This window comes from Sarcophilus harrisii, chromosome 3, assembly GCF_902635505.1.
Source record: "Sarcophilus harrisii chromosome 3, mSarHar1.11, whole genome shotgun sequence".
Taxonomy (NCBI): domain Eukaryota; kingdom Metazoa; phylum Chordata; class Mammalia; order Dasyuromorphia; family Dasyuridae; genus Sarcophilus; species Sarcophilus harrisii.
Window position 1 is genome coordinate 56,601,615 of NC_045428.1, and position 25,587 is coordinate 56,627,201.

Genomic DNA, 25,587 nt, shown 5'->3' on the forward strand with positions numbered 1-25,587 from the left:
GCATTTAGATAATAATGAAAGCCATGTAAACTGTTGAGATCACTAAATGAAGTAGCAGGCGGCCAAAGTCAAACCCTGAAGGATACTGCTTGTTGAAGGGTTGTGATCTAGAGGAGAATCCAGTAAAAGAGATATCAAAAGAGTAGTCAGATAGATAGGAACAGAATCAGGAGATAATGGTAACTCAGAAACCTAGAAAGAAGAGAGTATTAAGAAGGAAAGAGTGATCATAATGTCAAAGGTTGCAAAGAAGACAAGGACAATGAGAATTGAGGAAAAGCCATTGGATTTAATAATTAGGTGATGATTGTTAACTTTGGAAAGAGTAGTTTTGGGGGAACGTGATCAGAATCCCAGATCATAATGGGGTAAGAAGAGGATACAAGTAAAAAAAAAAGTGGAGATACCTATTGTAGATGGCTTTTTCTAAAGAGTCTAGCTACAAAGGGCAGAAAAGATGTAAGATGATAGCAGAGATGATCAGATCAAGTGAGGATTTTTTGAGGATGGGAGTGACATGGTCACATTTGTAGATATAGGGAATTGTTTGTCTGTTTAACCTCAATTTGAATGCAGATTGGTCCAGGCAATGGATCAAGAAAAAAAAATGAAAAGTAAGTAAAAGAATGTCGATGACAAAAGGGAGCAATCTATTGGAGGAGATGACTGGAAAGGGATTGCTTAAACAAGTTGAGGGGTTAGCCTTAGTCAGAAGTAAGGCCATTTCATCATCTGAAACAGAGGTTAAAGAGGAGAAAGGCAAAGAAGGTAGTTAAGTGATAGGAGATGGGGAAAAGGAGAGAAGTCAATAGTGAATGGCCTCAATTTTTTTTCTGTAAAATATAAGAAAGGTAAGGTTCTCAACTGAGATAAGGAAGGGGAAGGGAGCAAACCAAAGGAAGTTTGAAGAAGAATGAAAGGTTTGGAAGAGCCACAGTGAAGAGTGAGATAGTAAAGAGCTGGTAAAGCTTATAGTTATAAGAAAGCCTCACAGCAGTGAGGGCCCAATTGAGGTTATGTAATATAAGTCCCAGATAGTTTGACCCAGTCAGATGCATGATTTTCTGCATCTTCATTCAACAGGATGTATGTAGATGAGAAGGTGATGACTGGTAGGAGTGATCCAAGACTTAGGCAAGACTCTATCTACCATGATATGATATGATAAAGAGGCTAGGGATTAAGAGAGGAAGATCCATTTCTTTTTTAATTTGATACTACAAAATCTACAAGTAAGCCATAGTAAGCATACTGACAACCAGCATTTATTCTCTGTCTGCTATATGCCTAGCCTCAAAGAGTTTACAGCCACTTAGTCTTAAAACTCTCCCTGACTATAGGAACCACATAAGGTATCAATTTTTAGGAAGATTATTTTGGAAGCTTTCCAGAGGATACTTTGTTTAAGAAAGAAACTAGGAGGATGAAGGACTGTTAGGAAATCATTGTAACAATACAGGAGAGAAATGACAAGGGCTTGGAGAAAAAATTAAATAGAGAAGATTGTGAAGATTAAATAAAATCTTGATCAGTGAGTATTTTGGGATTGAGGAGGAGGGATGGAACGCTAATGTTGTAAAATGGGTGATGGAAAGTAATGCCATACACCAAAGTAAAAAGTGTGGAGTAGTGTTAGTGGTTTGAGAGAGAACTAGTAGGAGTTTCACTTATATTCAGATATAGGATAAAGGATAGGACAGCATATAGATATAGGATAACAATAGAATATCATTGAGGAATATCTAGATGCATAAAGGAGTAATAGAAAGTCAGTGGCAAACATTTAACACTTTTCCAAAACTCTGATATAGGTTAGCTGCAAGTATCATTAAATTCTTTGAGAAACCTGAGGCTCTTGCTCCTAATCACACATTGAATAAGTTTTTAAGCTGAGATTAGAACCCATTTTTCTTGATTTCAAGTCTAGTAGAGATAACAGTAGATCTTTTTGAGAACCTTACTTTTTGTACTTTTGTACTTTTGTACAAATCTTCTCTGGAGTGTATTCCAACCAGCTCTGATTTTGATAGACAACACATCTGGCCCTATATGGCAATTCTTATATTAATTTACCTAAAACGTTCCAGACTGTATTAAAGTTAAGAGTTACTGGAAAGACTTGTGCAACAAGATAACTGTATAAATATGTATACATATATTGTATTTAACACATACTTTAACATATTTAACATGTATGGGACTACCTGCCATCTTGAGGAAGGGGTGGAAGGAAGGAGGGGAAAAGTTGAAACAAGTTTTTGCAAGGGTCAGTGTTGAAAAATTACCCATGCATATGTTTTGTATATAAAAAGCTTTAAAAAAAAAAAAAGTCACTGAAAGAGTGGGAGATACACTAACAAATATATTTAAAAGAGGGATAAAGTAACTTACTCTACCGACATTGGAAACCAGTGCGTTCGACCCCACTGCTTACAGAGACCTATCTGTAGCTCATGACCCCTATTTGGAACCAACCAAGATCTGAATGAGTGTGAAATCCAAAAGAAATAGACCAGACCAGCCAAATGATTGAGGACTTTGCCCACATCGGACAGTCAAAGACTGGGTAAGAAATGGAGGCAAAAGCAGCCGTCCTTGTGCCTTCTCTCAGGACAGTTACCTGGAAATGCAGGTGGACGTTAGGTCCCCCTGCCCCAGGTTTTCTCCCCACGCCGTTCTCCCACCCACGTAAGTCAGGCAGCTGGAGGGTGCGCACGGGTGGCATTGCGGGACAGCCTCGGGCACGGAAAGCGCTGTGCCAGAGGTGCTACCGCAGAGACGACCCGAAGAAGCCCAGAGAGTGGGACGGGGATGACAGAAAGAACAACGGGGAGTTTGGAAAGTGGCGCAGAAGCTGTACAAGCGGGGGCGGCGGCGGCGGCTGCAGCCAGGGAGGAGGTGGGGTGGGGTGGGGGAGCTAGAGGGAGAGGGAAAAAAAAAACCGCCTCTAGATAGTTGAGCGAGGGAGAAGGGGGGGGAAACGCTCCGAGTTCCGCTTCCTGAAAGGCGGGTGGGTCGAGAGGCTCGGCCGGGCGGGAGGCGCGGTCGCCTCCTCTCCAGCTGCGCGCTCCAGCGGTGCCCAAGGCGCGGGCGCTCGGACTGGCTAGATGGCCGGAGAGCGAACCCGCAGGTTCACGCGCAGCCTACTGAGACCCGGCGGGGCGGCCGAGCTGAGGCACAGCGCTGCTTCGGCCGCCGCCGCGGCTGTCAGCAGCCGGCAGCACCAGCAGCGGGTAAGTGTGGGGTATCGGACTCTGGGCGCCGGGCGCGGGAGAGTGCGCGCTGGTGCGTGAGCCTGCCAGGGAGTCTGCTGGGGGTGGGGTGGGGCGGAGGGAATGTGGGAGTGTGGGGGTGTGCGCGCCTCTTCGGCTGCTGCTTCCCGCGCGCCTCCTACCCCCAAGGGAAGGGGTCTGGGGGGTCTTGCGCGTTCCTCTGACTCAGGGGGGCTTCCCAACCTTCCCTTCTCTGAAAAGAGTACCCAGTACTGACAGATCCGGGAATGTGCGCCTCCAGGAGAAGGACTGTCAAGGAACCTCAGATTCCTTAGAGAGGATCTGGGGGCTCCAAGGGAATCCCAAAGCCGGGCTGCTTTACCTCGCTTTGGGGAGTCCTTCGCTAGCCTCTGTTCCCACAGCTGGCCAGGTGCCTGGAACAACTGTCCTGGTTTCGGGACAAAATCCAAGACGTCCCGAAATTAATTCATTCATCGTTATCTCTACATTTGTATGAAGAAAGACTATGTGACACCCCGAGAAAAAGTGACAGGCAAGGAAAAGGGAGGGGGAGTCACAGAGTCTCATGTGGTTTCTACTAGATTTTATGTTCTAGAACTCTGCTCCCATCCCCCAGAATTTTCCAGTTACTTCCTTATTGAAATGCCCCTCTAAGTGCTGGGTGATTTCCCAGGAAAATCCCTTGAGAGAGTAGCCAGGGGCTCAGGCCAGCTATCTGAAATGAGCCACCGTAGCTTTGTATGCATGTGCCGAGTTCCAGGAGGGCTCTTATAGAAGTGGCAGCAAAATCTTTGTGGGAAAAGAAGGGAAATGATCGGGGAAGCAAGCTTAAAGCTTACCAAGAAGGACATGCTAGGCCAGACCAGTTCAGATTCAGTGCTTTTGGCCAGCTTCTCCTTCAGCCAGACTCTCTTGGTTGCTCATTTTGTTTTTCTTTTTAAATATGACAGGAAATATCAGTAGGAATTAAATGGCTTCTTTTTAAGTGTCAAATAAAGTGTTACTCTTTGCCATTCACCAGAGTGAATGAGGCCAAGATCTCCCTGGGCCAGTTTCCCAGAGCCAGAAGTTTTCTCTAAAGCTGGAGGTCACAAAGTTGAACAGAAGGGAAGCCAATTATCTGGCAGGGGGGAGGAAACTGAGCTGGCACCACTTCTCCAAAGTGGGTGGTGGGCATTTGGATTAGAACAAAAATTGGCAGCAAGGGGGGGGGGGGAGGGTTCTCTGCTTGAATTGCTATGGCTGCAATTCTGCAGTTAACCAGAAGTGATTCAACTGTTTATCACACACTCCTTGTGTCAAGGAACGGCACGTGGCCTTGATATTAGATGCACATTTCAGTGAAAAAAAAAAATGAATTGTAGGAAAAGAAAAATAGAATTATCCCTTGGGTACAAGAATAAGATAGTAAGAAAAGTTGGGTTGAGTAAAGTAAGTAAAGAACCCCCCCAAAAAAATTTCTTGCCTGTGTTGATCCTCAATGCTTGTGATGGTATTCAGTGATAGTTTTATATCTGATTTAATTTCAATTTCTCTCTGGTTTCCAACTTGTTTTTCCTTTTTTTCTTCTTAAATAAAAATCACAAAATTTTGCAACTAGAAGTCATTCTTTCATTCTGTAGTTAAGAGATTATAATGACTCATTAATTGTAATAGTGAAAGTACTGCTTGATATCCCACCGATATTATTATTTAAGTTTTAATTTTTTTTGTTTTGAATATTGTGCATAGGCCAACATAGTAGTATATATCTGTGTATTTATTATTTATATATGTTATTATTTAATATAAAACTATTGTATATGTATCATTATAAATTACATTAAACTTATATGTATAAAATATTTTATATACAACATATTTAATTTCATACCAGCGGAGGATTTCCTAGAATCCCATGAGCATTTTTCCCAGCAGCACACATTCAATATACTTCATTCCTTCCTTCCCCCCCTCAAAAATAAAAAATTTGAGATTCTGTATTATCCTATCAAAATGATTTAAGATCAGTAGGGTAAGGAAAGAGAGAGGATTGAACGGGCAGATACAGAAGAACAGCATGGTACATTGGAAAGAGAGCTGGATTTTGAGTCAGAGGAACTAGTTTCAAATCCAGTCTCTGCCATTTTCTGAGTGTCTTTAAGAAAATTACTGTGCTATTCTAGGCTTCTGTCTTCTTATTTCTAAAATGAGGAATTAGACTGAATGTTCTCTAAGGGTTCTTACAAGTCAAAATCTGGCACTTATTTATAATCTCTAGGAGAGAATATCTAAAAGTAATATTAAAGGAGGGGCAGAAGAGTAGAAGAAAAACTAGTCAGTCATGTTCCTAATTCCTTTTCCTTACTTCAGCACCCTGGCCAACACTCCTGCCCTAAACTTTGCCAATATATTTCATATGTTTTTACGCATCCAGATAGGTGTAGCTTTGGCCAAAAACCAAAACCCAAAAACCAAAGCCAAACCAAAACAAAAACTACAGCAAAGAGAAATGAGCTATGCATTTCCATCAAGTGGTAAGAACACTGCTCTAGAGCTGGTTGTGAGTCTTGATTTCTTTAATTGCTACTGTGAAACTTTGGGCAAGATCTTTTGGGGGCTTTGTTTTCTGGGCTATATTTTGGTCATGTTACTATCCTGCTCTAAGCTCTTCTACAGCTTTCTATCTCTACTGAATGAAATCTGAATTTCTTAATTGACTAAGCTTTCAAAGTCTTCTGCATTCTGTCTCTAATTTAACATTTTCAACCCTATCTCACATTGCCTCCTTTATGTGTGTTTAAATTAGGCTACTCCATCTTCTCTAAACATATTTCCTTTTTTTTTTCTGGTGAAACATGAGATATTGCTCAAAGGGTCTGCTCTTCTCTATTATTTACTTCAGGAGTTTATAACTTCCAGGACTTGTGCTTATGACCTCAGTGGCACCAGGCACCAGACAAATGAGTTCCAAGGTCAAATTTTGCATTTCTGCCTAGGAGACAGACTGTGCGGATCCAACTTGGAAACTTTACACACTTATACTTTATAGTTTCTCTTTTTTTCTACTTGTAATTCAATCCAGTAGCAAACATTGCTTATGTACCAAAGTTTAAAAAGCATGGTGCTGGGTACTGGGAGTGATTCAAAGTTTAGTTGAGAATGATCCCAGTCCTCATGAAACTTTCTGTTTAGAGTTCTCAATGATTTAATGATTATAAAAAAACCAGAATTAGGTAAAAGAGGCAATCCCTGGTATAAAGAATAGAGGCCTCATCAACTAAGAAGACATTAGAGAAGCAGAAAAAAATGGTCTTTCTTTCCTCAAATATGAAATTTCAATTATTAGAATCACCCATTAGTTTGGTAGTATGATGAAGACATGCCTTGGAGTCCACTAGTAAAATACACTTAGGTCAAAGCCCTATGCTGCTATAACTCTTTTATTTTCTCAGGTTATTTCTTTCAGTAATACCTTGAGACTGAGTTTCAGAAAAGATAACTTTAATTGAGCATTGATAGAACCTTAGATGGCGAAGATAGTAACATGAAGGCTTTGAAGGAAAGCAAAAAAAAAAAAAAAAAAAGATAGGATTGTGGAGTTTGTCGCCTAAGAAATAGAGGAAGAAGAGAAGGCTTAGACTTAGAATGAGGAAAACTGGAGTTTGAATCTTGCTTTAGATACTTATTGACTATGCAACCATTCAAGTCCTTTACTCTCTCTGCCTCAGTTTCCTCATATGTAAAATCTGTATAACAATACTACTTACCTCACAGAGTTAGTCTGAGAATCAAATGAGATAACCCATTTAAACAACTTTGTAGACTATAGCTATAGAAATTCTAGCTAGTTATTTTTTCTTTTGTAATGTCCTACAGGACTGCCAGAGCTAAGCTAAGCAGCTCTCAAAGATACTTATTTCCCTGACAAAGAATAAGCTCATTTTCAAAAATCTGATGTGCACCACTAGCACCTTTTAAAATTTTCCAGACTGTGGAGTGTTCCATAATATGTAACCTTCTCACTAAGAAACCCAAGCCCACTCTTTTTTGTTGTTCTTATGTTTACAATGTACCTAAATGTACAAAAGTTCTGAAATAATTAGAAATGTTTTCTTAAGTGATATCCCCCGGGTTTATATTATTCTGATTGAATTTATATACTGTTTGGCTTTATTCAGAGACAGAGTAGGTAATTGCCCTGTGTAGCATGATTTAAGGTCTTGGCAGAAAGAACCCCCACTGGTTGAAATTCCTCATTTCACTCTCAAAGCCTAAAAGTCCACAAATTAGGAATTTATTTTGGTTAAAAAGATCCTTTTTTAAAAATGCAAATATCTTTGGATAGATTAAGGCTCTGAGTCATTCTGCTTTAGTATGAATCAGTTTAGTCAGATCCTGTTTTGTTGTTATTACCATTCCAGGAAAGGATAATAGGGTCATAGATTTAGAACTGCAAAGGACCTAAGCAGTCACCTAGTCCAACCTCTTAATTTGATAGATGGTGAAATTGAAGCTTCAGAAAGTTAAGTGACTTACATGTACAGGTAATACAGATAGAAAAGCCAGGATTTCAACTCAAGTCTTGATTCTTTCATTCTATAGTCACTGCTTTAATACAAGGGAAAATCAGAAATAGTTTGGGAGGATTTGAGGGCTAAAGACTGAGGTTCCAGTCTCAACTCTTTTGCTTATTATATATTGTGACAACAAGGAAATCACTTGTTTGCTCCTTGGGGTACAACTAGATGACAGTTCAATATGCTATATCCAAATCTCTGATTTGAAAGAACTCTTCCAGGGAAGGCAGATCTAGGAAGGGGGTGGGAAATTGAATGGGAGAATTGGAGGCAGTCTGAAGTGTGTGTGTGTGTGTGTGTGTGTGTGTGTGTTGGTGGGTAGAGGCAGTTATTAAGAGTCCAGGCAGAGCAAAGGAGAGAGAATAGCAAAGGGATGCTATCAAAATCAAACTTGGCAATTTTGTCCAAGTTCTGGGTAGATCAGTGGATGGATAGATAGAAAGATAGATAGATAGATAGATAGATAGATAGATATGGCTAGATAAATAGATGGACAGATGATAGAGTGATAGATTTAGATGATAGAAGTAGATTTATGTGCATAAATATGCACATTATGCCATTATGTATATTTGATGTGGGCATATTTATTGTACATATTACATGTGGTATACAATATATGTGACATCATTTATAATGTGTTATATATATGCATCATTTGTGATATAGAGTGGTCCATAAATCTTTGTTATTTAGTTTTAAAATAATAAAGCTTATATATGTTATATTATATAGCATATGATGCAGTATATATCATATATATCATCTCTGATATTCTATATAACATGTCATGTACAAGTAATAACTGATATAACATATCATAGCACTGTGTACCTTTTAAAGTATATCACATATATCATAAATTACATAGTCCTGAAAAATTATGTGATACATATTATACACTGCATATTTTATGTGTGCATATTACATATAGGATATGACATGTTATTGTGATACACATTACATAACATATGTAATTATACAATATATTATATGTCATACATCATAGATTACATTTTCACACAGGAAAACATGTGTTTTAATGCCTTAAAACTGAACATCAAAGACTTATAGGACATCAATATAAAACATATATATGTGCATATATAAAAGTGTGTATGTATGTATATATACACACATATATATATACATATACACTAATATGTATGCATGTGAATGTATTATGTATACAAACACATACACATATATATATACACAGATGTGAACAAAATTGGATATGCCATTTTCTAAAGCCTCTATAAAAGAAGTTTTATTTGTTACAGTATTTTGTAACATCTTGTCTGAGAAGCAAGAAACACATGCGCAATGAAAACACCCAAATGGACAGGGATATTTTATTAGGTAAGGGAAGTAGAGATTTAAAAAAAAATACTGAAGGGGATGACTTTCTGGGAGGGGGGAGAGATTTTTAGAATAACTAGAGTGATATGAGAAACAAAAAACATCAATAAAAATTTATTTTCAAAATACTGAAGAGGAGTTCCCAAAATTAGAAATTTCTCAAGGTCGTATGTTATTAATAGTTCAAAAGAGGCGGGGAAAGGACAGAAAATGACATAAATGAAAACAAAAGCTCTAGGTTTTATGTCAGTTCCCAAAAGAGGCTGAAAACAAAATGTAAACTAAGAGTCCATCTGTTAGAAGGTCAGAGCCTTACACAATCTTTTTTTTTCTAACAAGGCTCTTCAAAGAAGGTAGATTTGCTTTTGTGGAAATCACTCACTCAAGGTCTCACACAAATTCAATTAGTCTTTGTTCTATTAAGAAAGTCAATACAAATTTGTGTGAAGGTATATGGCTGGTGTGGTTAGTGTTGATTCATGCTAGATAATGGTTTTGACCTTCTGGGGTGATTGTAAAAGTTAGTTTGAAGATTTTGAGTGAGAAGAAAGAAATGATAAAGGAGGAAGTCTGAAGCTGACATAAAGAAGGGTTAGGCATTAAGGTACACTTATCAACTGTCAGTTGCTTTGGTCTTTTTTTTTTCTTGCTTCTGAGAAGAACATAATGAACCAGAACTTGAAACAAAATGTTAAGTCAATAGAATTGATAGAAACAATGATTATGTTCACACCTTTGACAGTTCACACATTAGCTCACACATTACTTCACAAGTTTGGGAGATTCACAAAGTTGCACCTCCCATAATCCCACTCTCAGAGTGGGAGTCAACCTTTGAGTTACACCTCTAAAAGAGCATAAAAAGAGCTTCAGTCAGTCAGTCAGTCAATCAGTTCGGAAGATTGCCAGGAGTTGGAGTTGAGCTAGAGGCAGAAGCTGGCAGAGGCAAAAGACTAGCAACAGGAGCTCTCGGAACCAAAGAAAGTTCAAGTGAAATTCAGTTCGGGAGATTGACAAGCTAAAGACTGCAGTCAGGCAGAACAAAGGATTCGGAGGAGCAGAATTAAGATTGAGATTGAGAACTGGAGATTCAGAGAGAGCTGCAAGAGCTCTTGGAACCAAAGAGGGAGATAGGCCTCTAAGAAAACTAACCGGGCTATTTTGGAAGAGACAATAAAAGATTGGATTTTAACTCCTGGCTGTATTTGAAGTGATTATTACTTGGAACTGAAACTAAGGCTGCCTCTAGAACCTCCTGGAGAAACCTGCTCTCACAGAGAACCATCATATTATACAAAAGAAGAGAACACCACAATAAGCCAACCTGATTGATAATCTTTTGTGTCCTCCACAACACTAGATTCATATATAACCCTCGATCTTTCTGTCTCTGTTTCTGTCCCTCTGTCTCTCTGCCTCTCTCTGTGTCTCTGTCTGTCTTTCTGTCTGTCTCTGTCTCTTTGTATGTGTACGTGTGTGTGTGTGTCTGTGTGTGTGTGTGTGTGTGTGTGTGTCCATCTCTGTGTGGTTCTGTCTCTTTCTCTTTCTGTCTTGGTCCCTTTCTCTTTGTGTCTTTCTTTCTATGTGTTCCTGTCTCTCTGTCACTATCTCTCTTTGTGTCTCTGTTTCTCTGCTGTCTCTGTCTCTCTTTCCATCTCTGTCTCTTTCTGTCTGTTTCTCTGTGTCTCTGTTTCTCCCCCTGTTTCTCTGTCTCTCTTTGTGTGTGTATGTCTCTCTGAGTCTCTGTTTCTTTCTATCTCTTTCTGTCTCTCTATGTATCTTTTTTTTGTCTCTGTGTGTCTCTATTTGTTTCTTTCTATCTCTCTGTATCTTGGTATATGTGCATCTTTGTGTCTCTTAGTTTCTGTCTCTATCTCCATTTCTCTGTGTCCCTTTTTTTTTTCTGGATGTATATATCTGTCTTTCTTTCTGTCTGTTTAGCTGTCTCTAAATACCTTTCTCTATCTCTGAATTTGTGTGTCTCTGTCTCTTTCTGACTCTGTCTTTCTGTGTGTGTGAGTGTGTATCTCTGCCTCCCGCAGTGGGAAAAGATACAGACAGACATATTCCTTAAATGCTATCCCTCTTCATTTCCATATCTTAAAATGTCTAGTTTCCTTCAAAATCTCAGCTCCATCTTATATAGGAGACCTCCCTCCAGCCCTGCCAACATGCTAGTGCTTCTCTCTTCAAATTACCACTTGTTTATTTCAAGTATACCCAGTACCAAGTCGTTCCCCTTAATCTACCACTCATTATGGTGGAGAGTCACAGACAAATTAGGGATGTTCTTAAGGACACACAATCAATCAAAAGAAGAAGCATGATTAAATTCCCTAGTTCAGGAATGTTTTCCTAATTATTTTTAAGTGATGGAAAACATCATTAGTGCAATGACAATTACAACAAGATTTTGTAAGAGTGACACATTGGATAAAAATATCAAATCCATTTAAGATTTATAAGTTTAAAATTTTACAAGACTTTTGAGACACCCCATTTTTGGTTCTTCCCCTCCAAGGCAAACTTAATTCTACTCTGCATTTCTCTTGCTTCTCTCTATTCCAAAATTGTTAATGCAGTTGTAAGCTTTAATAATACTAAAACTTTTGGAACACCCTACTGGCACTGATTTACCCATAGATTGTTTCTTACATTAGAATTACAACTCCTTAAGGTCATAGAATTTTTGTTTTGTTTTGATTTGTTTTGCTTTTTAGTTTTTTTGTTTGTTGTTTTTTGTTTTTGTTAGTTTTTTGTTGTTGTTGTTGTTTTGTTTTTATTCATATCTCCACGGGATTACAGAATTGTAAAGCCTTAATAAATGCTTATTGCAAATATGTTGTCTTTACAAATGGAATGTAAGCTTCTTGAGGGAAGGGACTCATTTTTTGCCTTGGTATCTCTAGTGGCCAGTGGAGTACCTGGCACATAGTTGGTGCTTTATAATTGTTTTTGATTGGTTGATGGCCTCATTACTTGTACTTGGTAAAAGCTAGTTGTTAGAGTAGCCTAATGACCAGAAAGTGCTGGATGCTGTGAGATGCTCTTTGTTTGGAGCTATTCCTTAGTTGACATCTGGTTCTATTTAAGGGAGGGGAAATCCTTTCCTGCCTCTTGTTGCTCTATAGGTATGGTTAGAGTTATTTTTGAGATTTCTCAAAGGCTAGCAGAAACAGTTAAGGATGTTGTAAGAGTCAGGCTTTTGCTGCCTATTTTGATTTCTTCATGAATACCCAACTTTCTGCTTGTAGAGTGATGTTCTAAGTGATTCTGTAGTGAGACCAATTCTGTCCATATCCCAGCATTCTCAACTTTCAAGTAGTACTGAGAGTCAAAGTTCCTATGTAGCTATGTGATGAAATAGACCTCCCTGAATTCAAACTCTACCTTAGACATTTATTAGCTGTGTGATCTCAGGCAAGTCATTTAACTTTGGTCTACCTCAGTTTTCTCATATGTAAAATGAGGATAATAATACACTACTTCCTGATGTTGTTAGGATCAAATGAGTTGATATTTATAAAACACTTAGCAATTCTCTGGCACAGAATAGTTACTTCATAAATTCTTGTTCCTGTCTCTCCCTCCCCATGCAATACTTGAAGGCATATAAAGTTCATATTGAATATTGACCTGCTTCTGTTTCCTTTCTTCTCTCTTCACAAGCCTCCTCTCACTAACAGAGAAACTTCTAATCCCATGTGTCATTTTTGTAGAGTTTTGCTATATCTGTCATTGAGTTGGTTATGTTTTCCATCATTTAAAAAGATCTCCAAGCCTTCGAATTGCCAAAATGTGCTCTTTACTCGCAGGCTGCCTTTCAAAATGGTTAACCTGTCTTAGTTCTTCATTTCCTTCCTCTATATCTCCTAATACTTGGAGTTTTCTCCCATTTTAAATCTTTTTCACAGCAAATCTTTGCTACTTTCTTGGTATTTTTCCTAAATCAGGCAGTGAACAAACATTTATTAAGTGCTTACTACATGCCAGGGACTGTGCTATGCATGGGATACAAAGTTTGAGGAACTGTAGGATGACAGATTGAATTGGGATTAAGATGAACACAGGCATATGATTCAAACTGTCAGTGACCAAGAGTTATAAGGTGGAACAATCTGTCAGGAACAAACCTTAGAAACAGAATAATAAAATAATATTATGGAAGGATCTTCATTGGCATTTTAACAAGAGCCTCAGAGTTAAATAATTAATAGAATTGCAGAAGCTAGGATTATTTTAAAAGATATTAAAGTATGAGGCTTATCTACTTCATGGAATTATTGTGAGACTCAAATGAGATACTAAAATACAAAGCTTTAAAGCACTATATGAGATGTCACTATATGAGATGTTTTAAAGTGCATTTGTCTTACATTACTAACAATAGATTGGAAACCACATTGGTACTAGTTTAGTTAGAATTTTGCTGAAGAATTCTTTCAGATATGAAGAGTCACCTTTTGAATTTCTTCTTGCTTTTATAGAAATACATTTTCAACCATGAAAGATTTGTGATGGTTATGTTTCAGGATTATATCTATTTCATTAATTCTTTTGTGATCACAGTATTTTTTTGTTATGTTTACAAATTTCTTTTTAGGTAAGTTCTGCTGATTTTTTTTTTCATATTCCTGATCGATGCCAGTGGACTAGAAAGAAATATGCGTGTTAGCTTCCCTTGACATGTTGACCTACATTAAATGATGTAGAATTAATGAAATTTAACAAATATGGTTGAGTTAGAAGCATTAGAGGAAAAACCACTTTCCTTTGTAAATGTTAAGCTTTATCAACTGAGTTAAAGTGGATATAATTGCCCCTGCTTGATAAACCAAATTTGAGATTCCAATTTTTAATTTACAATGTTAAATTTTGATTATTCATTTCTAAGAGTTCAATTTATGTATTCTTCATTATTTTAAATTATTGAGATTGCTCAGCTAGGCATCTAGTTACTTCAGGTCCTGTAAAGGACAAAGTAAAATTCACAGTAGGAAATGAATTTAGGTCTATTTGAAAGCAAGGCAATTAAAAGAAAGGGTTTGATAAGCATTTCTAATATAATTATTTCAACAATCATGGGAATAATTGATCAATTAAAACTGGCCTATGTTTTTTGTTCTCTATTTTCAAATTGTATTCTATTCAAAGAATGCTATCATGTACTTTTCACTTAGCAATGAGCAATCAAAAGTTCTTACCAAATATAATGTTCAACAACATCTATTAATTAGACTATTTCTGAAATCCAGAGTCTACCTAGGTAATTTAAAAAATTCTTTTGCTCACTAGGTCAATCAAAATAGACTAGAGTATCTCCATAAAAAATGAAAATGACTCCTAGGATCAATGAGTTCTCTTAAATAAAGGCATGAGAATGTAAAGACAACTCTATTAAATTGCTTTGCTTTGAATGACTATAAATAGTTAAGACATACAATCCACTCAAACACTCCAACAAGAAAAGATGTTATGAAATCAGGATGACTATTTAGACTTTTAATCTAGATATACTTCTCTTCCCTATATGAAACAAACAACCAAGCCAGTGGGGGGGGGGGGGAATTGGCTAACCACTATGTACAGATAATATTTTTCAGCTATAATTTGAAAGCTAGCAAGAATGTTTCATGATAACTATAAAACTATTTGTAAGTTAGAAAGTAGGTTCCTGATTGGTCATTATTCCTCAGGTTGAAACTTTTTTTTATCATATTCGGGTAAATGAAATTGGGAAATAAGAAAACTTATTTTCCATAGTTATAATACATATTTGTTGTTAACAGTTAAGCTTCAGCAATATTCAAAGTCATTAGAAGCCCAAATGGTTTGCTACCAGATTATACATTTAACTAGGAAAAGCTAGAACCATCTCATAAAGCTCTTTCAGCTTTGTATTGTGCATTGGGTAGCCTCTTCATGCACTTTGGAATTTCCATGTATATTTAAAGTAAATTGAGCTTAAACTATTTTATGTTATATATGCATTGACTTTTCTGGCAAAGGCTAAATTTAATCCCACGAGGAGAAATTTTAGAAAAATTGAAATCAAGATATTATTCTATATAAAAAACATTTTTCCTTCAGAAATTTAAAAATTAATTTATTCAATAAATAGATATTAAATACATATAATAGTTAATGGAGAAAATAGAAAAATAAATTACACAGTCTTTCCCCTTAAGGTACTCATTGCCTAGTAGGAAGATAAACAATGTACATACTATATCACAAAATAGAATATGATAAACACAAGAGACACACAAGTATGTGTACCTTCCAAGTAGGCAAGATAATTTCCAAATGGAAAAGATAATGGACATTAATATTATCTCAAAATATTTTTATTTCTGGCTTCCATGGGGGGCGGGGGGGAAGCAGGAGAAGATAAGTTTCTGTTATGTGCTCCAAGTGCAGGCTGATCTTTCTCTGGAGAAGAAGGTGAAGGGAAGGGGCTCAACTCCACATTCTAGGTTGTTAGAGAGGATGAAGGCTTCCACATAGAACTGGAGGCAGGCTTCAGTGGGGAAAAACACATATCTAAAGAGGAGAAGAAAAGATGATTTGTCAAGATGGTGGAGAATGGAATGTTACAAGAAGAGAAAGGGAAGGAAAAGAACAGCTATATGATTAATACTTTTAAACAGATCCAAGGTTCCTCCTGAAGAGAAGAGTATTAGATATTCTGAGGAAGAATATCTTTTCCTTGCAAGAATGACATGGCAGATCCATAGCATCTATCAGATGAGACATCATCTAATAGGGGCAGAGGAAGGTGTGAAGAGTATTAGTGACTATTGATTCCCTGCCTACTGAGGCAGTTATTGGTAACAACAATTAAGAAAGATTTTGTCTTGGCCATATTAATAATCAAATTAATAAAAACCATATGATCATCTCAATAGATGCAGAAAAAGCATTTGATAAAATCCAACACCCATTCCTATTAAAAAACACCTGAGAGTATAGGAATAAATGGACTTTTTCTTAAAATAATCAGTAGCATCTATTTAAAACCATCAGTAAGCATCATATGTAATGGGGACAAACTGCAGCCATTCCCAATAAGACCAGGAGTGAAACAAGGTTGCCCACTATCATCGTTACTATTTAATATTGTATTAGAAATGCTAGCTTTGGCAATAAGAGTTGAGAAAGAGATTAAAGGAATAAGAATAGGCAATGAGGAAACCAAATTATCACTCTTTACTGATGATATGATGGTATACTTAGAGAACCCCAGAGATTCTACTAAAAAGTTATTTAAAACAATCCATACCTTTAGCAAAGTTGTAGGATACAAAATAAACTCACATAAGTCATCAGCATTCTTATATATCACTGACAAAACCCAATAGTTAGAGTTATAAAGAGAAATTCCATTTAAAATAACTACTGATTGTATAAAATATTTAGGAATCTATCTGCCAAGGGAAAATCAGAAACCTTATGAGCAAAAGTACAAAACACCTTCCACACAAATTAAGTCTGATCTAACCAACTGGAAAAATATTAAATGCTCTTGGATTGGGCAAGCAAATATAATAAAGATGACAATACTACCTAAACTAATCTATTTATTTAGCACTATACCAATCAGACTCCCAAAAAACTATTTTGATGACCTAGAAAAAATAACAACAAAGTTCATATGGAAAAACAAAAGGTCAAGTATTTCAAGGGAATTAATGAAAAAAAATCAAATGAAGGTGGCCTAACTGTACCAGATCTAAAATTATATTATAAAGCAGCGGTTACCAAAACCATCTAGTATTGGCTAAGAGATAGACTAGTTGACCAATGGAACAGGTTAGGTTCAAAGGACAAAACAGCCAATAACTTTAACAGTCTAGTGTTTGACAAACCCAAAGACCCCAGCTTTGGGGATAAGAATGCATTATTTGACAAAAATTGCTGGGAAAATTGGAAATTAGTATGGCAGAAAGTAGGCATTGACCCATACTTAACACTGTACACCAAGATAAGGTCAAAATGGGTTCATGGCCTAGGCATAAAGAATGAGATTATAAATAAATTGGAAGAGTATAGGATAGTTTACCTCTCAGACCTGTGGAAGAGGAAGGAATTTATGACCAAAGAAGAACTAGAGATTACTATTGACTACAAAATAGAAAATTTTGATTATATCAAATTGAAAAGTTTTTGTACAAACAAAACTAATGCAGATAAGATTAGAAAGGAAACAATAAACTGGGAAAACATTTTTACAGTCCAAGGTTCTGATAAAGGCCTCATTTCCAAAATACATAGAGAATTGACTCTAATTTATAAGAAATCAAGTCATTCTCCAATTGATAAATGGTCAAAGGATATGAACAGATAATTCTCAGCCGAAGAAATTGAAACTATTTCTAGACATATGAAAATAGGCTCCAAGTCATTATTAATCAGAGAAATGCAAATTAAGACAACTCTGAGATACCACTACACACCTATCAGATTGGCTAGAATGACAGGGAAAGGTAATGCGGAATGTTGGAGGGGATGTGGGAAAACAGGGACACTGATACATTGTTGGTGGAATTGTGAATACATCCAGCCATTCTGGAGAGCAATTTGGAACTATGATCAAAAAGTTATCAAACTGTGCATACCCTTTGATCCAGCAGTGTTTCTACTGGGCTTATTCCCCAAAGAGATACTAAAGAAGGGAAAGGGACCTGTATGTGCAAAAATGTTTGTGGCAGCCCTGTTTGTAGTGGCTAAAACATGATGGGGAGTATATAGATGAAGATCAAAGGAATAAAAACAGAAGTCATTCACTCTTTGCTAAAAAAAAAAAAACCATCTGGGAAACAAATAAAATGCCTGGAAGAGAGTCACAACATATTAGGGATGGGGGATTTCAGTTATCCAGAAATATACTAGATTTTCTCTCTATGTCTCTCTGTCTCCATCTCTTGTCTTTTTTCTGTCTCTCTCTTCCAAAAAGGAATTGCTTTTGGAGATTAATTCATCCTTCAAAAAAGATGTAATGTCAAATTTATGGAACAACATAAAAGATATAGGTTTGGTTATCAAGAGGAGTAATGTGAAATATTCCTAGAAATATAGGCTGAAGACAGATTGAGAAAGGTTTTAAATACAAAACTGAGGAGTTTGTAGGGAGCCAGTGAAGAATGTTGAGCAGAACACAGATGTGGTAAGATTTGTACTTTGGGAAGATTCTTTGGGCAGCTGCCCAGAGGATTGATTGAAAGGGGAGACTGAAAATACATTTTAAAAATTGATGATATTTCAAAAAATAGATTGTTTAAAAATATCTGTGAATAAGCTTCTATTTCTGTGTAGAAAAGCATGAAATTTTTCTATTATACCTGTATGAATGTTTCATTTTGTCAGTACAGAATGACTTCAATGAATTCCTTCTTACTTCTAGAGAGAGCTTTTGGGGTTATTGGATATTTAGAGTGGGAAAATATTATTTCAAAGTGTGATTTTCCCCCTAAATTCAGTATTTGCAAAAGCAATGAAATTCTGAGACCACTTCCAATTTCTTCAATGAAGAACAGGGGAGAACATGTTCATTTAGAAGAACATACTTATGGGAAATATCTTTCTCTGTTGGCAAAGGACAAAATGACTAGCATTTTGGCAGAAGTGTAGCTTTAGATTTCATTGTTCAAATGTTGTGCAAGATGTCTAATTAGACCACAAAGACAGCCAAAGAATCAAAGCTTTGGCCCACTTCCCCTTCTAAAACTCATAGGAAAGGATACTAATATCACAATCCCTTTGCTGAATCCTTGCATCTGTAGTGGTTTGCAGCTGGCTTGACAATTCTATATTCACCAGAAATCTCCTAGAGTTATCTATTACTAGTGTGTCAGGGAGCAAAAGAATAATTAGAACCTTTGCCTCTTCCTCCTGCCTGTCCTCTTCTGTACCAGTCCTTCTTAAGAAGAATAAGTAGCATAATTGATTCTTGGCTATGTTGATTTCTTGTGATGTATAATTGTAGGAATGAAGCATCTATTAATTGTAAGCTCTCTTTGTACCTACACTCCCATCTCCAAAATACCTCTTCCTCCTGCTTAACTTTTTATCATTTGATTCAAACTGTAATTTAATGTAGTAGCTATTCTTCTATTCTTGATCTTTGTTGAATGTGGTCACAAATAGGTTAAAATCCTAGGATCACACAACCAATAGCAGATAAAAGTTGACCTTGAATGGAGGACTTCCTGATTCTGAAACCATATTAAATATTTTCTAAAGAGTAAGTTTTGATTAGGAGCAAGGGACTAGGAAAGAGAAGGAAGAACAAAGGGCAATCTGAAAAGTTACCTTAGCAATGAATCAGATTTTTGCAAACTCACATAGACTTTGTAATGTAGTTAGTTTGATTTTAAGTAATATTATCACTAATGGGCATTTGACATTTAAAGAGATCTAAAGATTTACAAAACACTTTAACAATATCCTATTTGATCTTTAAAACAATGTTGTGAGGTAGATACTGAAAGTATTATTATTTCATTTTACAGATAAAGAATGTGAAACTGAAAGCTATAAGAATTTAAGAAGTCAAGGTGCACCAGATGCTCCGAGGTCTGCTGTGGTAGAGAATACATAGACCACAAGTAGACCAGTCCTTGCTTTCAAGCACTACAGCTACTAAGAGTCAAATCTGATTTCAAATCCATGTTTTCTTAACTCAGAGTCTAAAACTCTTAACAAAAGATTAAATATGATGTCATTTTTAATTTCCAGTGTCATTCTAGTATATGTACAAATTTCTGACCTCTGCTGTGATGTTATTCAAAGACACTTAGAAATCCAAAGGTCTAGGTTTAAGACTTAACACTTACCTAGTACTAGCTATGTGACCTTGGCCAAGTCACCTTTCCTATGGGCTTTAGATTCTACAGAATTAAAATTAAAAGATTATACTTAATGGCCTCCAGTAGCTTTTTTCAGCTGTATAGTTCTATTGTTCTATGGATTCTGTGAAAGAAAAATGACATTTTCCATTCCTTTCCCAGTACAAGAAATTCACATAACAGAAATGTTGTTTGTCTGGCTTCCGTAATTGTGAATTCAAAGATAAAGCACAGTGTTATACAATGTGAAAAAAAATTTTGGATAAACAAGATTCAATCCTCCAGGTGACAGAAGTAGTTCAAACAACAGCTCCTCTCACTAGTGGGTATTCTGAGCATATCTGTTGTTTCTTCCAAGATGAGGGAGAGTGATGCTGTATCACTGTCACTGCCACTGATGCTATTAGCAGTCATGTGGCAGAATTTTAATAAGAACTTGCAGTGGGAAGAAGGAAATGATTTAGTTAAAATTCAGGAAACATGGTCCCCAGAATTTTGACAGTTCTTTCCCAATCCTATAACGAACAGTGGTTTAGTTGAACCTTCTGGGAAATGCTGAATAAATTGCTAGAACTATATTATATTATCATTAAATAGGAATAGTGTTTCAGGAATTAAATACCTACTTCATAAGGTCATAAGATTTTTCCTGAATCTTGAATCAAACTGTTTTAAGTTTTAACCCTTCCTAATGTTGGAGGAGAAACCAAAAATAGGCATGTCAGTAGACTATTGCATAATATAACTCAGTAAAATGTAAGTTCCTTGATTATAAGGACTTTTTCATTTTTGTTTTTCTATCTTTAATAACTAAGATAATGCCCAGAAGCTTGTAGATGCTTAATATAGTAGAAGCTTAGTGAATTGAATGGAACAGAATACTGAGGCAGCAGCCTGGAGTTTTCATCTTGTACTCTTTCTCTTGTTTCCTTTGCTTTTTCTCTCCAACTATGGGGTTTAGATCATTTAGATTTAACATCCACTTTTAAGATTCTAGTGAAGTACAACACAACTCAATTTATCCAGTGTGATCATGGTTTATTTTTTAGAGTGTAGTTTCATCTTTAAAAAAAATCGATAATGACTTATAAAGTACCTACAACGGATAAGGCATCATGCTAGGCAGTGAAAAATAATGCTAGTCTCCAGGAATTTTACATCCTACTAAGGCATTTCTGCTTCACTGCTCCCAAATTCTGGACATTAATGTCTTTCTTAAGGTTTGCATTAGCTTTATTTAATTGTCATGCTTACCTAAGTAACAAAATGACCCTGTGACTAAATCATGAATGAGCCTATAGTCATCATACCTGAGTTCAAATGTCCTCTCAGAAATTTATTAGCTAGATAGGTAAACTGGGCAAGTCACTTACCCTCAACCTTTCTCAGTTTCTTTAGGAAATGGGGGTAAAATGGAAGTTACAGCACCTGTAATAGTATAATAACATGAAGTGTTGTGAAAATCAAATGAGATATTTGTATAGCACTTAGAAAAGTACCTGGCACATGGTAAGAGCTTATTTAGTGCTTTATTGATTTATATTGATTCTAAAGACTAAGAAAACCCACAGGTTGTTTGCTTTTTTTTTTCTCATATGAACTATAGTCCAGTCACATTTTCCCATCATATGCTTGTGAAGTTGAATTTTTATGCAAATGTTAATGTTTAAATCCATAGAAAGGAGACAAGTAATTGGGGATAGAAGCTGATCAGAGTACCCTCTGAAGGGTACCATCTGGAGACCCAAACCTTTTCTTTTTTGCAGCAAAGGAAGTAGAAGCATTGTGACCTAGCCTTAGAAATGAATGAAATGGTCTTTGGTATTAGAAAGTGCCACTGATCTCTTTTATTAAAATGTTAACATTTTAAATAAAATTTCTAATTAAAAAATGAAATGTTTGAAATGTTTATCTTTGGAAGAGTAATGGTAAGTAGTCATTTATATGACCTATCTACTATTTATGTATAATTATTATATAGCAAAATAGCTATTATACATGTCATTAAACATGTCAAATTAACTTTGTACTGTTTTATTTTATTCCAACAATAAAATCTACTCAGACATATTCACTTACCATATTTTGTTCATCCACGTCATGAAATTTAGAGGGAACATTGTTTTCTTCTATAATAAAACTTACTTTTGACCAATTTTATTATGCATTATTTAATTTTTAAAAATTATATGTTAGAAGATGAAAATATGGCTGTGATTACTGAAAAGATTTAGACTGTTTTTAACCTTTTTGGGTCAGAAACTCTTTTGAGAATAAAGTCTACATATCCTTATTTATAAATATTAGCTAGCATATATATACATACAGATAAACATATAAGTATATATATTTGTCCCTTGAAGGTTTACAAATCACTTTACAGATATGATCAACAACTCAATGTGATTAGTGCTATTATTTTCCCCATTTTATAGATTTGGAGGCTGAAGAGCTAAAAGATGTTGAAGGTCTTGCCCATTTCCACACAACTAGTTAAGCATATGAAACAGAATTTGAACTCAGGGCTCCTTGGTTGCAAATACAAAACTTCCCTCCCTACTTCTTTCCCTTTTTTCCTTCTCTGCTTTCTTCTTTTCTTCATTCTTTCCATCATTCACAGTTTTCCTTTCTTCCCTCCCTCCTTCCTTCCTTCCTTCTCATTTATTGAAATGATTTTTTACTTTATATTTACAGATTTCCTTTGCTGCCTGACAAATATCTTGTAACAAAGTAAAACAATTATCTGAAAGTGCATGAACTATTCCACACCTGTAGTAACCTTCCCTAACTTCTCTTTAAAAAATAATTGACATAAATCTATTTTTATTTCCTTCCTATCCCATTTTAAAAAGGAAAACATATTCTTGGTGTCAAAAAATCATAGGAAAGCAAAACAGATTCCCTTTTGTTTGTTATGTAAAAATAAACAGGTCCTTCTGCATCCTAAGTCTATCACCTCTTTGTCAGGAAGTGGATCATATGATTCATTGTTGATCCTTTGGAATTATTCATCATAGTTCTTAAAGTTTTCAAAGCTGTTCCTCTTACAATGTTCTCATTTCATTGTTCACCAGTTTAAAAAAGTCTCCAATGTTGTTTTTATAATATTGACATTACAATAGAAATTATTCTGGTTTTGCTCACTGTACTTTGCCTCAATTTATATATACTCATTTTGTCTCAGTTTATATACATATATGTGTAAATGTGTATATAGATATAGATATAGATGTGTGTATGCACATATGTGTGTATGTATACATAGCGAAACAGAGATAAAGCATAGTTTTTGAATTATACATTTGCTTTTATTGAGTTGTTTCATTTATATGTGATTCTTCACAACTCCAATTAGAATTTTCTTGGCAAAGATACTGTTGTGGTTTGCTATTTCCTTTTCCAGTTTATCTTATAGATGAGGTACTGAGGTTAATAGGCTTAAGTGATTTGCCCCAGGTAACACAGCTAATAAGTATCTGAGGCCACTTTTGAACTTAAGTCCTTCTAACTCTAGAGCTAGCGCATGCACTCTCTCTCTCTCTCTCTCTCTCTCTCTCTCTCTCTCCCTCTCTCTCCTCTCTTTCTCCCTTCCCCTCCCCTCCTCCCATGTATATATAAATTTATATATATATTTGGTTGTCCAACTATAGAAGCTAGTTGGGATTTTGTAAATTTTCATTTGTTAGATATTTATGTAAAAGTAAATTTTCCTTGAAATTATCCAGGTATTTGTTTTAATCCTGTCATACATATATATACATACATACATACATACATACATACACCCTTTCAAAGGGATTTGTATCTCTATTGAGGTTCCATTAGTGAAAAGGGTTTGTGTTGAGGTTCCATTTGGGAAAAGCAGAATATTTCCAATTATCAAAGATCCTGGAAGGTTTTTAAGAGACTGACTCTTTAGGGAGTAGGGAGTCCCAGAACCTCAAAAGTTCTGGTTAATGTTCTATCATTTCATCTTAAAATACTCAGGACTAATTCAGAGAATTTACCTGATTTTTCCCTTCAGGTAAACAGTATATAACTGTTATAACAGGTATAACAGTGATCTCTGCAGAGCTACATACAATAGGGAAAAAACTTCCCCTTTTCTCTTCTGCCTGGTCCTTTTTGTATTGTTGTTCAGTGGTCTGTGTGACTTCTACCTTGCCCACATGCTTAAGTGAATAAATCCTGCTTAGCAAATTGATGGTAGGTGCCTAGAAACAGTAAAGGGTCATGTAGTCAACAACTAGAGTTGTGTACAGTAAAAGGTATCCCAGAGAGTGGTCAGTTTTTCAGGACATGAGCAGGGTCTTTTATAGGGTTGTAGAACTGGAAAGAACCACAGATCTCATCTGGTACAATCCTTTTATGTTTTGAAAATTAAAAAAAAAACCCAGCAAGAAAATTCTCAAGGTCAAACAGCTGTTAAAATGGATAGCTTATTAAATTTTGAGTCTTATATGCTTTCAAATGAAAGTTAAACATCCTTTATTTAAAAACCCTAACTCTGACACCGGGAATTATAACTAGATATTTCATTTAAATCCTAGTTTGCTTATAACTGATGTTGGACTTTCAAGTTTGAAACATATCAGGTTATGACCATAGAAAAACAGTTCATGTATAATTATGCTTCAGGGTCAAAATAAGGCTTTGATCAAGTATTGGTTTAGTTCCTTGAATGTGGCTTTCTTTTCTATACTCTTAGAGGTGAAATATACTAAATGTGTATCCATTGTTCCAATGCTTACTTTAATTTGAACCTTGATAATACTAAGTCTCATATCATAATTTCTAAGTTTTTCTTATTTTCATTTTAAACTCTTGCAGTCTCTATTGAAGTAATATTAACTTGGCATTTAGTTCTCCTATCTACTTATGGAGTAAATTCACTATGTTTTTTTTCATCTACAATGTCAATAACATCTTTCAGAGCCAAGTGCCATTAATTAAAGTATAATTTAAATTCTTTAGTGACATAAAAGTATATAGAAGAAAAAAAGAAAGACATGTCTTTTAAAAAATTATATCCATGTCATCAATAACATCAACAATTCTTATACCTAGTATGATACATAAACTGCCAGAAAGTATTTTTTTAATTTTTGGAAAATATAAAATAAAAAGCACATTGTTCCTACTTGATTTTAAACTATTACAAGTAGAACATACAGTAGTGATTCAACAATTATACTGATGCAGTAGAACTTGCTTTGCCAAAGATGGAGAAGTTGCTAAATATTGATTAATCTACCATTTGGGGAGATTAACTTGAAATTCATTCATTCATCTAAGAATGGTCTGTGGATTTGGATGAGTATACTTTATTCAAAAGAAACACAATATGTAAAAGAAGAGATGGAGTAGCATTGCATATGGCCAAGAGGATTTGGGTGAAAGTCAAAGGGGGGAGAAATAGAAATGGTTTTGTCAATAGATCATACTGTACTTTACATCTCCTGAGCAGAAAGAGACAAGAGATAAGTAGTTTGGAGAAGAGATCATAATTCTGGTATAGAAGCGTGAAAGTAGTGATGAAAGATTTTAATGATCCAGAGTGATGTTGGAATTATATTTTATCTATGT

The 25,587-nt window shown here is 35.7% G+C and overlaps 1 protein-coding gene across 2 annotated transcripts in view; it reads left to right on the top strand.

Annotated features, from left to right (window-relative positions):
• The first annotated feature begins 2,987 nt into the window (after positions 1-2,987).
• DOCK10 (dedicator of cytokinesis 10) overlaps positions 2,988-25,587 on the top strand; it is a 335,847-nt gene continuing 313,247 nt past the window's right edge. For both annotated transcript variants that reach the window (XM_031957956.1, XM_031957958.1), the window contains exon 1: positions 2,988-3,233. In XM_031957956.1, coding sequence (XP_031813816.1) covers positions 3,108-3,233 — 126 coding nt within the window. In that variant the 5' untranslated portion in view covers positions 2,988-3,107. The remainder of the gene's footprint in view (positions 3,234-25,587) is intronic.